The 16396-nt window shown below is 43.5% G+C and overlaps 1 protein-coding gene across 1 annotated transcript in view; it reads left to right on the top strand.

The window, feature by feature from the left end:
• Nucleotides 1–16396, top strand: part of pkd1b (polycystic kidney disease 1b) — a 228309-nt gene that overhangs the window by 169370 nt on the left and 42543 nt on the right. Inside the window, exon 32 of the mRNA XM_060844405.1 lies at nt 6250–6328. Coding sequence (XP_060700388.1) covers nt 6250–6328 — 79 coding nt within the window. The remainder of the gene's footprint in view (nt 1–6249; nt 6329–16396) is intronic.

The raw sequence follows: 16396 nt of genomic DNA, 5'->3' as shown, positions 1-16396 counted from the left end.
ATGATATGGTGGGTTGTTGAGTATGGTTAAATCTCATGTGATCCAGAGAAAACGAGCCAATTGGATATAAAATTGGCTTGAAGGTAGAGGATTGATTTTTAAACTGTTGATTTGTGACCAGTAGCATGCCACAGGGTTCAGCACTTCATTTTTTAATAAAGATTTGGATAAGAATTTAAGGGATATGTTTAGTAAGTTTGTGGATGACACCACGATTGGTGGTATAGTGGATAGTGAAGAAGGTTATCTGAGAGTACAGTGAGATCAACTGAGCCAGTGAGCTGAGGAATGGTTGATGGAATTTAATTTAGATAAACGCAATATGTTGCATTTTGGTAGACCAAACCAGGCAGGGCTTACACAGTCAATGGCAGGGCCCTGGAGAGTGTTGTAGAACAAATAGGTCTAGGATACAGGTTCCTAGCTCCTGAAAAGTGGAGTTACAGGTAGACTGGGTGGTGAAGAAGGCATTCAGCATGACAGCTTTGAGTACTGGACATGTGACATCTTACAAGATGTACAAGTGTGTACTGCATGCAGTTCTGGTCACCCTACTATAGAAAGGATATTATTAAATTGGAAAGAGTATAGAAAAGATTTGCTTAGATAGTACGTGGACTGGAAGATAAAGGAGAGGCTGATTAGGCCGGAACATTTTTCTATGGAGTGTTAGAGACTGAGGGGTGACCTTCTAGAGGTCGATAAAATAATGAGAGGCGTAGATAAGATAGGTAGCCAACAGCCTTTCCCCATGGTAAGTCAGTTTAAGACGAGAGAGCAAAGTTTAAAGGTGAGGAGAGAGAAATACCAAAGAGTTGAGGGGGCAATTTTTAAAATATTGTTCCTGAGATGTGGGTAGCACTGGCCAGGCCAGCATTTATTGTCCATCCCTAATTGCCCTAGAGCACAGTTAAGAATCAACCACGTTGCAGTGGGTCTGGAGTGATATGTAGGCCAGACCAGGTAAGGATGGCAGATCTCCTCTGGCTCCTGGTTGTGCCAATTAAATTTTGCCTGATCTATAATAAGTCACATCTTGATTTAACATAGGAGTCAAAGGCCTTCGCGCCATCAGCATATTTATCAATTTCTGCTTCTACCTCTGATGAGAGTGAGCAGCACTTTTGCCAAACATGCTCAAAAATACACCAGGCTTCTGATCAAGGCCTGAGGCAGTGACAAACCTGCTAAAATGTCAGTGCCAGTTAGTTCAATAAATAGTTAGACAATGCCCTTCACATAGTCTGGGGGCTCCGGTAAACGCTGTTTCCATCATTGGGTGTATTTGCACAATGAGTTTGGAGGAAGAATTTTTGTGGACTTAATGGGAGAAATCAGTTATCCAGAGGGTGACTCACTCACAGTGGTCAAACTTAGAAAGTCGCAGCCACACAAGTCTTGAGTATTGACACATTTATTTGTGATATCACAGGGAGGAACAAGGAGACCAGCTCGATCTGATGGTCCCAAGTCACTCTGACGAAATGCAGAGAGTTGTGAGATTTTATAGGTTACAGTTAGCTAACAATGAGCAGACTGTTAATTACAGAGTAATGGGCAGGCATAGGGCAAGGTGCCCAGCATTAGCTCCAGTCACGTAGCGTCTGGACAGAGTCGGTTAGAAGCTGATCAGCAGACATTGCAAAGAGAAGACTGGCTTCATACAAAGAGAAGAATTTGTTTATCAGGTATCTGCACAGATGCAAGGCCAACGAATTGGGGAAACGTGGAAAACAAGCTTTCTACAAGGCAGGCACTAAATATGAGGCAAAATGGTTTCCAAACATTAGTATGGGACAAAATGGCTTCCACAATTCTTCCACAGTTCCCGTCCTTTTGTCCACATTGTGCAGGGTTTCCTCTCCTCTGTGATTTTTCTTCCATTGCTCTAGTGTCTTGGAAATTCTTCAGCTATTGCATTTGACATACACCAGGTTACTCTACAGGGTCTTCCTTGCTGCTTGGTTCAATGGGCCTGATGACCATGTGTCATCATGTTGTGTGATCAGCCCAGTCACCCAGACCCTTGAAAGTGAACATCAAAAACCTCATTAAGAACAAATAGCCCAGTAGCTAAAGTTAACCCTGTACTACAAACATGGAGGAAGGACGAGAAGAGAACACAATTGACAGTATAAGATTAAAATGAGTGAATGCAGCTTAGTCTGGACATGTTCAATATGTTCAATAACCAGGCCCATCTCCCTTTGACTAATGCACCTAACACTACGGGTAATTTAGCATGGCCAATCCACCTGACCTGCACATCTTTTGACTTGTGGAGGAAACCGGTGCACCCAGAGGAAACCCACGCAGACATGGGGAGAATGTGCAAACTGTACATAGACAGATGTTGAAGAAGCATTTGTTTGTTGGATGGGATAGGGTTCAAATGTTTAATGAGCTGTCTCTCTCTCTCTCTCCAGTTTACTCCAATGTCTTTCAGTACTGTCAATGACTCTGTCCAGTCTAACCCATTAACATTTGAACCTTATCCCCACTCACTGTTTAATGACCATTAGCCAATGGTCGATCCATTCCAATATATTACCTCTGACACACTGGACTCTTATTCATGATTTAACCTTTTGTGACATACCTTGTCAATTATCTTTTATTTTAGATTAGATTACACTGTAGATTCCCTACAGTGTGGAAACAGGCCCTTTAGCCCAGCAAGTCCATACTGACCCTCCGAAGAACAACCCACCCAGACCCATCTCCCTTTTACTAATGCACCTAACGCTACGGGCAATTTAGCATGGCCAATCCACCTGACCTGCACATCTTTTGGATTGTGGGAGGAAACCGGAGCACCCAGAGGAAACCCACACAGACATGATGAGAATGTGCGAACTCTACATATACAGTCACCTGAGCTGGAATTGAACCTGGGTCCCTGGCTATGTGAGGCAGCAATGCTAACCACAGAGCCACCATGCTGCCCTTGAGCCACTGTGCTGCCTTAATTCTGCAAAGTTTCCCTCTATCCACTCTGGTTGAGATTTCATTGAAAAACTAATGTACTAGACAAACACAATGTCCCCTTCATGAAGCCATGCTGACTCTACTTGATTACGTTATAATTTTTCAAATGTGCTGTTATTACTTCCTTAATGATTGATTCCAACATTTTTCAAGCAATAGCTGTTGGGCTAATTGGCCTATAGTTAGGCATTTATTGGCCTCTTTCTCTCTTTCTGAACAAGAGTGTCGGCGGCTTCCAATCCTCTAACTACTTCTCCAGAATCCAAAACTTTTGGAAAATTGCATCCAATATCTCTGTAACACCTTCTTTTAGGATCTGAGGATCCAAGCCTTCAGGATCAGGAACCTTTCAGCATTTAGCCCTGTAGGTTTGCTTGTTGCTATTTCTCCAGTGATGGTGACAGTACTTTGTTTCTTTGTGGTATTCTTTAGGATTAATGGGGTGTTTGTAGTATCTTTCACTGTAAAGACTGAGGCAAAATATCTGTTTAACTCCTCTGTCATTTCCTTATTCCCCATAACTATATCCCCAGATTCATTTTCCCAGGGTCAATGTTCACCTTGACTTTTCTTCTTTTCTATATTTAAAGAAGTTCTTGTTGTCAGTTCTTATAATCCTCACTAGTTTCCTCTCATAGTTTATTTCCTCTCTCTTTATTGTGTTTTTTAGTCCTCCTTTGCTGGATTCTGAATTTATTTCAATCTTCAAGTCTATCACTGACTTTTGCCTCACTATATACTTCTTTTTCAACTTAATATTAGCCATATTTGATTTATACCTCTCTTAGAATTTTCCTCCTTACTTGCATGTATTTTTGCTGAGAGTCATGGCAGATGAATATGTGGTTGGAAAGATAGTACAGGAGAGTGGTTTGGGACTGGCTCTGGGGACGATGCCACCTGGACAAGTGAACTGGTTGCAGCTGGACAGAACTGGGAATGATTTCTTGTGGGACATTTTGCTTATACTGTTATGAGTGCTTTAAACTAACTTGGGAGGGGTGTAGGAACCAAGAAAGAATATTAGAGAAGAAATACCAATGTGTATGAAATATTTGGATAGACAGAATAGTACTTTAATAGATGAAGTTAGAGTGTAAGAGGAAAAAAGTGTAAATCAGGGTGACTATGCCTGTTTGTGAATGTACAGAGTATAGGAAATAAGGTTGGGGAATTTACAGATCTATATGGCCATGTGAAAATAGGATGGAGTGATAACAGTAATCTGGTCCAAGGAAGGGCAAGACTGGGTGTTAAATATTCCTGGGTACATGTGTTTAGAAAAGATAGTGAGGGAAAGGAGGAGAGGTAGTGGTCATGGTTAAGCAGTGCTGGACAAAGAGGATGTTCCAGAGGGTTCTGGAGTTACAGAGCAAAAAAGGTGCAATTACATTGCTGGGTGTAGTCTATAGACTGCCAACCAGTTGGAAGGATGCAGAGGAATAAATCTGCAGATTGGGACTTTAAGTAGCTGAATGCAGACTGGGATAGTGGAGGCAGTAAGAGTGGAGAGGGTCAAGTGTCCCTGGATTTTGTTCAGGAACATTTCCTACCGCAGTATATGTCCAGTCCAATTAGAAAAGGATGGATTGTTGGAAATGAGGTGGGCCAAATAGATCGAGTGATCCTTGCTGACATTGTGCGAGCAGGATGTCTAACTCTTCCTTCATCCACCTCAGGGACATGTCATAAAAGGGTGGGATAAAAATGGAGGAAGCCCTGTCTGTTCAGAGACTGTTGCCAAGAATTTGATTGTGAACTGGGATCCTGGACAGTATCAGATGATTTGCCAAACTATGCACACGCCGGCTGCCAGATTGGAATTGTTCAGCTTCTCAAACCTGCTCAGAGCACTGCATTCATTAATCTATTCTTCTCACCCTCAATAGACGTACTCTCTGCAGCCTTGATACACACCCTGCGATTATTTCCTTTTTTCTTTGAAATTGTTGTGGTCTAGATGGGGAATAATACTGGGTAATATAGTAATTTATGTTTCAAACATCAGTATTAACATCAAAACCCTGCCAATCAGATGTAACATGGGCTAAATACGAAATGAACTTTATATACATTTATCACATCAAACACTCCCAGGTACAGCATGGAGTTATATACATTTAAACTGCACATTTTGGAAATTTAAACTGAAAGTAATGTTACCTCTTCACTGTCACCATCAAACACAGCAGGACAGGTACAATATGGGGCTAGATACAAACTAAAGCTACCTCTACTCTTTTAAACTAAAGGTAAATAGAGTGTAAAGCTCCTTTGATTATTTTAAACTGAAAATAAAGTTCCCGTGACACTGTCCTCATCAAATACTCCCAGGACAGGGACCGCACATGGTTAGTACCGAGGAAAACTCCCTTTACACAGTCCCCTGACCAAAACCTCCCAGGGCTGGGATGGCACTGAGTTAGATATAGAGTAAAAATTGTTCTACAATGTTCCCAACAAATGCTGCCAGGGCATGGGCAGCAAGGGCTTAGATATAGAGTAAAGCTCCCTTAACTTTTGTAAGCTAAAAAAGTAACGCTTGATCTACTCTTTTAAACTGAAAGTAAAGCTACTTCGACATTGTTCCCTACTCCCACCAAATATGTCCAGGACAGGTGCAAAACAGGGCTAGATACAATGTGAAACCCCCTATTTTCTTTTAAATGGAAGCTACATCTACACTGCCCATCAAACACTCCCAGGACCTGTACAGTATAAGATTAGTGGACGGCACGGTGGCACAGTGGTTAGCACTGCTGCCTCATTGTGCTGCCTCATTGCGTCAGAAACCTGGGTTCAATTCCCACCTCAGGCGATTCTCCGTGTGGAGTTTGCACATTCTCCCCGTGTCTGCGTGGGTTTTCTCTGGGTGCTCTGGTTTCCTCCCACAATCCAAAGATGTGTAGATGCTAAGTTGCCTGTAGTGTTAGGTGAAGGGGTAAATGTAGGAGAATGGGTCTGGGTGGGTTGCGCTTCGGTGGGTCGCTGTGAACTTGTTGGGCCGAAGGGCCTGTTTCCACACTGTAAGTAATCTAAAAAAAATACAGAGTAAAGCTCCCACTCCAGTGCATCTACACCGTGTCTCACCACTAATCTGTTACTGGCCAAAATCCCACTCTAGTGGCTTTTCTGAGTGTGTCCATGCCTAGTAAGTCAGGGTTTGAAACTGTCCCAACATATTGTCTTCTATTTCATCAGAATCTGGAAACTTACACAGAGATGGGTTTATGCTGATTGAGGATTGTTTTTGTTTGACAGGCCAGCTGATTTCTGGCAATGGCTGAGGACTGTGTTGCTGCCTCTGCTATACAATAACCCCCAGCTGACATTGCTCGGAGTACTGCAGCTTCAACATGTCCGGTCCCAGGAAGGTATGAATGCAGGTAGCTGTGTTAACTTTCCAGTGTTCCAGTTAAGACGAACTGAGCTGGAGGTTAGGCTGGGAGAGCCCTGCAGAGGGAATACCCTTCCTTCTTTGTGAACTAAATTATACTGTGACAAATTCAGTGTTGTAGCTTGTCAAAATTTAATAATTATGTTTTAGCAAATAAAACCTTCTTTACAAAATCCATGCTCTTAAATAGAGATAAGGGCTGGATCGTACTATATTTTGACTCAGTGTCATTTTTGTCGATCTTCATGGAAGGTTTCTGTCTGAGACCTGGTGGGTTTTCTCACACTATTTGCCCAAACTCAGTTCGTTTCCTCCCTACCCACTGCTACAGGCACTCCCTTCTCCTATATTAGCCCCATTCTCATACTTTCCCAGTTGCCTAAATTGGAATGTCCTGGGATATAGCGGCATCTCTGGCAATGGTAATTTATTTAAAAGGCTGTTGTACACCCAGACCTGGACAGGAACCTGGAGGTCCTGGTGGGCACGCCCACTTCCCACATGACCAGCAGAGAAAGCCACTCCACCAGAGCCTGCCAGACCCGGCCAGCCTGCTCTGAAGTTACCACATGAGACAATTCTGGAGAATTGTCCACATTCTGGAGAAACACCCAACAATGCAGGAAGAATGCCAATGACCTTCACCTCTCTGCCAGGTATGTGCCACCATCTGCTTTCTGATACCTCAGACTCATTCTATTTCTCCACCCTCCACCAACACTCCTCCTGTGCCACTCTCACTACTGCAGCAGCATTTCACAACTTGGTAGAAAATGGCCCATAACAGGAACATAGAAACAGGAGTACGTCATGTAGCACCGTGAGTCTGTAGCACCATGAGCCTGTAGCACCATGAGCCTGTAGCACCGTGAGTCTGTAGCACCGTGAGCCTGTAGCACCGTGAGCCTGTAGCACCATGAGCCTGTAGCACCGTGAGTCTGTAGCACCGTGAGCCTGTAGCACCGTGAGTCTGTAGCACCGTGAGCCTGTAGCACCATGAGCCTGTAGCATCACTCAATTAGATCAAGGCTGATCTGTGGCCGAACATCATATCTCTGAAATGGAAAAGGTGAGGATAGGTTCTGGGGACTGAATAGTCATCTCATTCCATGATTCATCAACTCACTGTACAAGGAGAGGATCTTGGTCCTTACAGGTGAAGACTGTTCCTGGAGCGATACCAAAACCTCCTTGTCCTGGCAACCAAGGAAGACACCTTGTCCATTGTTGTGCTGCTCTCCCATTACCCCTACTGTGCATTTATTGCTGATATACCACCCCTACCAGCCCGATTGCAATGCCTTCTCTCCCTCTGTCCTGCAGGTACCAGTGGGATAGCCACAGTAATCGCCATCATGAGGCTGGCACTGTGAGCGATGACCTCTCCCACACCTGAAAAAGGGAGGAAGAGACCTCAGAGGAAGCACTGGCAAGGCTGCCTCCTGAACATCCCCCCAGTTCAGATACTGGCACCTTGAACAGGACAGGGAGGGAAGTAAAAGTGGGGGTGAAGCTGCCTTACTGGTCAGGGATGATATAACGGCTATACTAAAGGAGGACACTATGGAGGGCTTGAGTAGTGAGGCATTATGGGTGGAGCTGAGAAATAAAGATGCAATTACATTGTTGGGGCTGTATTACAGGCCTCCTAACAGTGAGCGTGAGGTAGAAGAACAAATAGGTGAACAGATTATGGAAAGATGTAGAGGCAACAGGTTAGTGGTGAGGGAGATTTTAATTTTCCCAGCACTGACTGGGATACACTTAGTGTCAGAGGTCTGGATGGGGCAGAATTTATAAAAAGCGCTCAGGAGAGTTTTCCAGAGTAGTATGTCAATACTGGACCTGGTGTTGGTGGTAGGAGTTGCTGCAGGGGATTTCTTTGGGAACAGTGACCACAATTCTGTCAGTTTTAGAATGCTGACAAAGATGAGAGTGGTCCTAAGGGAACAGTGCTAAACCAGGCCAAGGCCAATTATATCAAAATTAGACAGGAGCTGGGAAATGTGGATTGGACACAGCTATTTGAAGGAAAGTCTACGTTTGATATGTGGGAGACTTTCAAAGATAGATTAAAGAAAGTGCAGGATAAGTATGTCCCATTGAAAGCAAAGGATAGGAAAGGCAAGATTCATGAAAAATGGATGACAAGAGACATTGTACGACTAGCCAAGAGGAAAAGGGAAGCATACATAAGGTCCAGGCAGCCAAGAACAGAATGGACCCTGGAGGAATATTGGGAGACTAGGACCAGTCTTAAATGAGGAATCAAGCCGGCTAAAAGGGGTCATGAATATAGCTTTAGTGAGCCATTAAAGAGAATCCCAAGGTCTTTTATTCTTATATAAGAAGCAAGCGGGTAACTAGAGAAAGGATTGGTCCATGAAAGGATAATGAAGGAAGGTTGTGTGTCGAACCTGAGAGAATGGGCGAGATTCTAAATGATTACTTTGCATCAGAATTCACTGAGGAGAGGGACATGATGAATGTTGAGATTGAAGGTATAAGTTTGATTAGTCTGGATCACGTTGACATAAGTAGGGAAGATGTATTGGGTAGACTAGAGGTTATTGAGGTGGACAAATCCCCAGGACCGGATGGGATCTATCCCAGGTTGCTGTGGGAGGGGAGAGAGGAAATAGGTGGGCCCTGACAGATCTCTTTGTGGCATCCTTAAATACAGGTGAGGTGTCGGAGAACTGGAGGGTTGCTCATGTTGTCCCCCGTACAAGAAGGATAGTAGGGATATTCCAGGTAACCACACACCAGTCAGCCTGACATCAGTGGTGGGAAAGTTGCTGGAGAAGGTACTGAGGGATAAAATCTGTTTATATTTGGAAAAGAATGGGCTTATCAGTGATAGGCAGCATGGTTTTGTGCCGGGAAGATCGTGCTCTACCAACTTTATAGAGTTCTTTGAGGAAGTGACTAAATTGATAGATGAAGGAAGGGCTGTTGATGTCATATACATGGACTTTAGTAAGGCGTTTGATAAGGTTCCCCGTGGTAGATTAATGGAGACAGTGAAGTCACATGGTGTGCAGGGTGTTCTAGCTAGGTGAATAAAGAACTGGTTGAGCAACAGGAGACAGAGTGTAGTAGTTGAAGGGAGTTTCTTGAAATGGAGAAAGGTGACCAGTGGTGTTCCACAGGGGTCAGTGCTGGGGCTGCTGTTGTTTGTAATATACATAAATGATCTGGAAGAGGGCACTGTTGGTCTGATCAGCAAGTTTGCAGATAACACGAAGATTGGTGAAGTAGCAGAAAGCATAAAGGACTGTCAAAGAATACAGGAGAATATAGACAGACTGGAGAGTTGGGCAGAGAAGTGGCAGATGGAGTTCAATCCAGACAAATGTGAGCTGATGCATTTTGGGAAGACTAATTCTAGAGTGAATTATACAGTAAATCCTTGGGAAAAGTTGATGAGCAGACAGATCTGGGAGTTCAGGTCAAACACACCCTGAAGGTTGCTGCACAGGTGGATAGAGTGGTCAAGAAGGCATATGATATGCTTGCCTTCATCTGACGGGTTATTGAGTATAAGAGCTGGCAGGTCATGATGTTGGTTTAGCCCCATTTAGAATACTGTGTACAGCTCTGGTTGCCACATTACCAAAAGGATGGGGACGTTTTGGAGAGGGTGCAGAGAAGGGTTACGAGGATGTTACCTGGTATGGAAGGTGCTAACTATGAAGAGAGTTTGAGTAGGTTAGGTTTGTTTTCATTAGAAGAGGGAGATTGAGGGGGGACCTGATTGAGATTTACAAAATCATGAAGGGTATAAACAGGGTAGATAGGGATAAGCTTTTTCCCAGGATGAAGGATTGAATAACCAGAGGTCACCCCTTCAAGGTGAGAGGTGAAAAGTTTAAGGGGGATACACGCAGTAAGTACTTTACTGGTAGTAGAGGCAGACACGGTAGATTCATTTAAGGTACTGTCTAGGATAATTCCACCATCAGTTTCTGAGTAGGAGACTAGCTCTCTCTCTGACAAAGGTACTCTCAGATAGAAATCCAATGAGTTTTTCAACTCATACGTGCATCTGCTCTTTTCTGGATAGCCAGTATTTATTGTCCATCCCTAGATGGCCTTGAGAAAGTGATGGTGAGATGCCATCTTGAATCAGTGCATCCGATGTGTTATAGGTAGATTCACAATGCCTTAGGCCCTTCAGTACCCATGGTGTCTCAAATGATGCTGAACATTGTGCAATCATCAGGGAACATCCCCATTTCTGACCTTATGATGGAGCAAAGATCATTGATGAAGCAGCTGTAAATGGTTGGGCCGCGGGCACTACCCTGAGGAACTCCTGTGGAGATGTCCTGGAGCCGAGATTGCTGATCTCCAAAAAAAACGACCATCTTCCTATGTGCCAGGTGTGACCAGCAGACAGTATTCCCATTGATGCCAGATTTGCTAGAGCTCTTTGATGTCACACTCAGTTGACCAAGGGCTGTCACCCTTAGATATTGTTCAAATCTTGCTGCATTTCAACATGGACTGCTCCAGTATCTGAGGAGTCACCTCACCAGTTTTGTCTCTGTTTGAATTAAGGCTGTAATGAGGGCAGGAGCTGAGTGAACTTGGTGAAACCTCAACAGAGCATTAGTGAGTAGGTTATTGCTGAGCAGGTGCTGCTTGATAGCGCTGTTGCTAACACTTTCCAGCACTTTACTAATGATCAAGGATTAATCATAGTACACATTAATGATTTGTCAAAGGAATTGAACACAATATTCCCAAATTTGCAGATAACATGAAGCAAGATGGCAGTGTGTGCTGTGAGGAGAATACTGAGAAGCTGTGGGGTGACTTGGATAGGCTGGCTGAATGGAATTGAATTTCATTTAATTGATTGTCACATGTACCGAGGCACAGTGAAAAGTTTTGTCTTGTGAGCAGTAGGTTGCATAGGTAGTAAATAATAGGTAAACACAGGCAAAAACAAAAACACAGGTACAGGCAAATGTTAAGAGTTTGTGAGTCCATTCAGTTCCCTAACAACAATAGGGTAGAAACTATTACAAAACCGGCTGGTTTGTATGTTCAGGCTTCTTCACCTTCTCCCTGATGGTAGAGGTTGTAGAAAAATATTGCCGGGGTGAGATGGATCATTAAGAATGCTGGCGGCCTTTCCTTGACAGCGGGTCTGTTAAATGGATTCCATAGATAGGAGGTTGGCCTTTGTGATTGTCTGGGCCGAGTTCACCACTCTCTGTAACCACCTCTGATCTTGTATGGTACAGTTGCCATATCAGATAGTGATACATCCAGACGGAATGCTCTTGATGGCGCACCTATAAAAGTTGGCAAGGGTATTCACCGTCATGCCAAATTTCCTCAGCTGCCTAAGGAAGAAAGAGACATTGTTGGGCCTTTGTAACCAGTGCATCCACATGAAGAGTCTAAGAAAGCTTGTTGTGGATGATCACTCCACTTGTCCCACCTCTGTGCTGTTAATGTGTAGGGGGCATGAGTAACATCCCACCAAAAGTCAATAATGAGTTTCTTGATTTTGCTGGCATTGAGAGCTAGATTGTTCTAGTGGAGTTCCTGATGGGACTGGACAGGCTGGACATGGGAAGAAAGCTCCCAATGTTGCAGAAGAACTAGGGGTCACAGTCTAAGAATAGGGAATAAGCCATTCAGGACTGAGATGAAAAAGAATTTCTTCATTCAGAGAGCGCTCAAGGGTGGCATGGTGGAAGGGCGGCACGGTGGCACAGTGGTTAGCACTGCTACCTCACAGCACCATGGACCTGGGTTCAATTCCAACCTCGTGGGTTTCCTCCGGATGCTCCGGTTTCCTCCCACTGTCCAAAGATGTGCAGGTTAGGTGAATTGGCCATGCTAAATTGCCCGTAGTGTTAGGTGTAGGGGAATGGGTCTGGGTGGGTTGCTCTTTGGATGGTTGGTGTGGACTTGTTGGGCCGAAGGGCCTGTTTCCACACTGTAGAGAATCTAATCAAAAAAAAAGTTGTGAACCTGTGGAATTCTCTCCCACAGAAAGCTGCGGGGGCTGGTTCTTTACATATCTTTAAGAGGGAACTTTTATATTCCTTATGGGATGAGGGCATCACTCGCTAAGCCAGTGTAGGAACATAACCCCCCACCCCTGAGTAGGGACTAAGACTTGGGAGGCAGGCAGGATTCAGGCAAGTGGCAGACTTTTATTCAAGCAACAACTGGCTAATGCAGGGAGAGGGCCAAAGACCTTCCCGGAATCTAACCTTGATGTGAGAACCCTGTCATTCTTTTAAAGTACGGCTCCAATCAAAACAAAGACGAATGACATACTCTAATTTTTACATTGGAATGTAGCATTTTTATTCATGTTGTGTTACAATAATTACATATGGTGAGGTCACTTTGTCCTTCCCCTTTATTCAAAGTACCCAATCCTGTGAAACACTAATCAGTGATGGACATTTCCATGGATAGCCCCACGTTCCCCTGATTTCATGGTGTTTAACAGACATTGTAATCGCCAGGATTTAGGATCTTTCTATGCATCCTATTAATTTGCATTCCAAAGTTGCTGGTTATACTCTTCCGGTCTGTCCCAGACTTGCTTATCTCTCAGGACCGCTTGAATTCTATAATTCATTGTGTTCCATGTGCTGTCTCTATCAAATTCTGTTCGTCGTCTTATATTTTCCACTGCCCTATATAACTAACTGCTATAAGATTCATAATATCAACTTCTGTTATAAAGTTAGTTATAAAGTATAAATTTATATGGCTACCTCTACTGTTAACACTTTGTAACTAATGAGTTGTGAACAAATTATTTTGGTTAGGACATGCCAGCCATCTTTTTAAAGGTAAGGAAAGCATTTCCTGAGACTAATTAACTTTCATATCTAGGTTCAATCATTTTTACCCCCAATGCTTCTATTGTACTTTGGTTATTCATGTAACTGTACTTATGTTGAAATGTATCTATGATTTTCTGAAGAATCTTTAACTGGAATCTATTTCTTAATATTGTGAATAACTTCAAAGAAACAACTGATTACTGTAAAATATGTTTAGCTGTTGTTCTAATAGCTGACTAATAAGTTAGGCTGACTGGTTCATGGATTGAGAATTACATCCCTTGTTCTAACTGGCGCTGTTCACCTAATGGGACAACATCCTTTCATTAATAAGGCAGGAATCAATGCACCCAATCACTTGTCTATCCTTAGACATCTTATCAAACTGTTTCAGGTGGTTGCTTGTAAGGCCTCCTTGGATTTACCTTGTTCAAGGTAGCATAATGTTTTACTTAAATACTGGAGCAGGCTATTTAATGCTACTTATCCCTTGCCAGCCATTTTGTGTCTTAATGCTGTAACAGGCTGTTTAACCCGTGTCAGCCATTCTGTGTCTTTCTGTAAGGACCACCCTTACAGATTCCCTCTTTGGCCTTAGGCCAGATTATGGCCATAGAGACATTACTAACCAACAGTCCAAATCAGAGTCCATGAGTAGTCTTCTTTCAGTGATGTCACATGCATGATTCTCTTCCTGTCATTTTCTTTCATCGTTTCCCTGGTAGTCTATTGCTTGATAGAATGCAGCAGTGCCCCCTTCTCAGTCCATGCCCCTTCTGCAATCATCTTCGTTGTTGTGGAAGTGGTACACTTGATGAAGCCATTAACAAGATAACACAGACATACTTTGATGATAAAAATTACTATTCCCTAGGTAATGGATGTCCCCAGGGATCCCAGACACCTCTTTGCCCAACTCCATCAGGTCGAAGATGGTAGTTGTGTGAGATTGTTCATTTGTTTTGTATATGGTTTGCCAAATAGGTAATTATCTCTGAGTTATTGGGGATGTACATACAGCACTCTTTTCCAATGTGCATGCACCCCCTTTCTCAGTTGATATCAAGTCTAGGGCAATTTGATCCTGCAGTGCATGGCAACCATTTCTGTATTTATTTTGCCCAGAACCTGTGAGGTGTCATTGACCACTTGTTCTGAGATTGTGGCCATTTTGAGAAATTCTCTGGCTAGCTTGGCTGTACCATACCCAGATATCAATATGGTGAAGAATCTTTCTGTTTGTGAGATTATATATCTGTGCTGCCTTGGCACCTGCTTCAGGAGGAACAACGTAGCCAGGCATAGGCTCTGTGTCCACATACGAAGTAAGTACTGTTTTACGAGGTGAGCCAGATAATAAATTCAGGGTGCCAGCTTTTCTGGAGTGCTCACTCACTCATGTGATTCCTGAAGGTAAGGCCAATGCCATCACCGAAGTGACAACATTGAAGGGGAGGGTGACATTGTATGTCTGAGTACAGTTTCTAATTCCCACTTTCAACCCTCTAGAAACCATTCTTTCTCAGCAAATCACACTAATGGGCTTCCCTACTCTTGAAGTGTTAGCCAGTGTGACAAAGGGAGGCTGTTGTGAGGTCTTATAGTCATAGAGTCCTATAGCATGGAGACAGGCGCTTTGGCCCAAACTGGACCATGCTGACCAAAATGTCCATCCACGTGAACCCCATTTCCCTGCACTTGGCCCATATCCTTCAAAACCTTTCCTTCCCATGTATTTGTCCAAATGCCTTTTAAATGTTGTTCATGTACCCGCCTCAACCACTTCCATTGACGACTCATTCCACATGCATACTACCATCTGTGTCAAAAAGTTGCCCCTCAGGTTTGCTTTTATTCTTTCCCCCTAACCTTAAACTAATAACCTTGGTTCATTAACCCTGGGAAAAAGACTGAATGCATTCATCCTATACATGCCTCCCATGATCTTATACACTTCTATAGGATCGCCCCTCAGTCCTCTATGCTCTAAAGAAAGAAGTCTGAGCTTGTACAACTTCTCCCTATAACTCAGACACTTGGCTCCTGGCAAAATCCTTATAAATTACTTCTGCACTCTGAATATAATACTTCAAGTGCAGCCTCACCAACTTCCTGTATAACTGCAACATAACTTCCCAACTTCTATATTCAATGCCCTGACTTAAAGCGAATGTGCCAAAAGTCGCCTTCACTGCCCTGTCTACCTATGACTCCACTTTCAGAGAACTGTGCATCTGAACTCCAAGGTCCCTCTGTTCTGCTACACTCCTTATGGCCCTAACATTCATCATGATTTGACTTTCCACAATACAAGACCTCACACTTATCTATATTAAACTCCATTTACCATTTCTTGGCCCATTTCCCCAGCTGATCAAGGTCCTGCTGCAATTTCCGATAACCTTCCTCAGTGTCTATGATTCTGCCTATTTTAGTGTCATCGGCAAGGTTGGGCTGGTCCCAGCCTACAAAGGCAGTCAGGTCATACCCTGCTGAACCCAGTGATATTGATAATGTATCTTCCTGCCCCATTTGGGCATTTGTATCCCTCCCCGAAACCATGCCCCATGATACTATTCTGTCTCACTACCCATTTGGCTAGTTCCAAGGCATTACAGGGGATGGGTCACAGGGTATACCTCCCTTAGGGTGTATCAGAATGTATGTGCAGACCCAGCAACTGGAGATATTATTACATTTAGCATAGACATGTGACATGTATAAAAACGTATTGACATGAAGGTCCATTCTCTCCACTTGCCTGTCGGCCCCCGATTGAATCAAAATTAAGAGGGGAACATAAATACATGCAACTTAATATATTTCTGCTGCCATTGTGGCATCATGGAATCTCTTCATGCTGCTTGTTGGTGATCATACGGTGAGGGCCCTTTAAAACCTGCAAGAGGGAGCGAGAGCAAACCAGACAAGCATGCTAGACTAATTCCTGATGAAAGGCTTTGGTCTGAAATGTCGATTCTCCTGCTCCTCGGATGCTGCCTGACCTGCTATGCTTTTCCAGCAAAATACTCTCAACTCTGATCTCCAGCATTCGCAGACCTCACTGTCTCCTAATATACTATTAACCCCTAGATACCCTTAGCTGGGTGGGATGTCTCCATTTACCAATTCCATTTTCTTTAATAACTGCATTTCTGTTACCTGTTACATTACCTCAAGAGGT

This window comes from Hemiscyllium ocellatum, chromosome 25, assembly GCF_020745735.1.
Source record: "Hemiscyllium ocellatum isolate sHemOce1 chromosome 25, sHemOce1.pat.X.cur, whole genome shotgun sequence".
In the NCBI taxonomy this organism is placed as follows: domain Eukaryota; kingdom Metazoa; phylum Chordata; class Chondrichthyes; order Orectolobiformes; family Hemiscylliidae; genus Hemiscyllium; species Hemiscyllium ocellatum.
The sequence above is the reverse complement of the archived record's forward strand: the minus strand, read 5'-3'. Positions and strand labels throughout refer to the sequence as shown.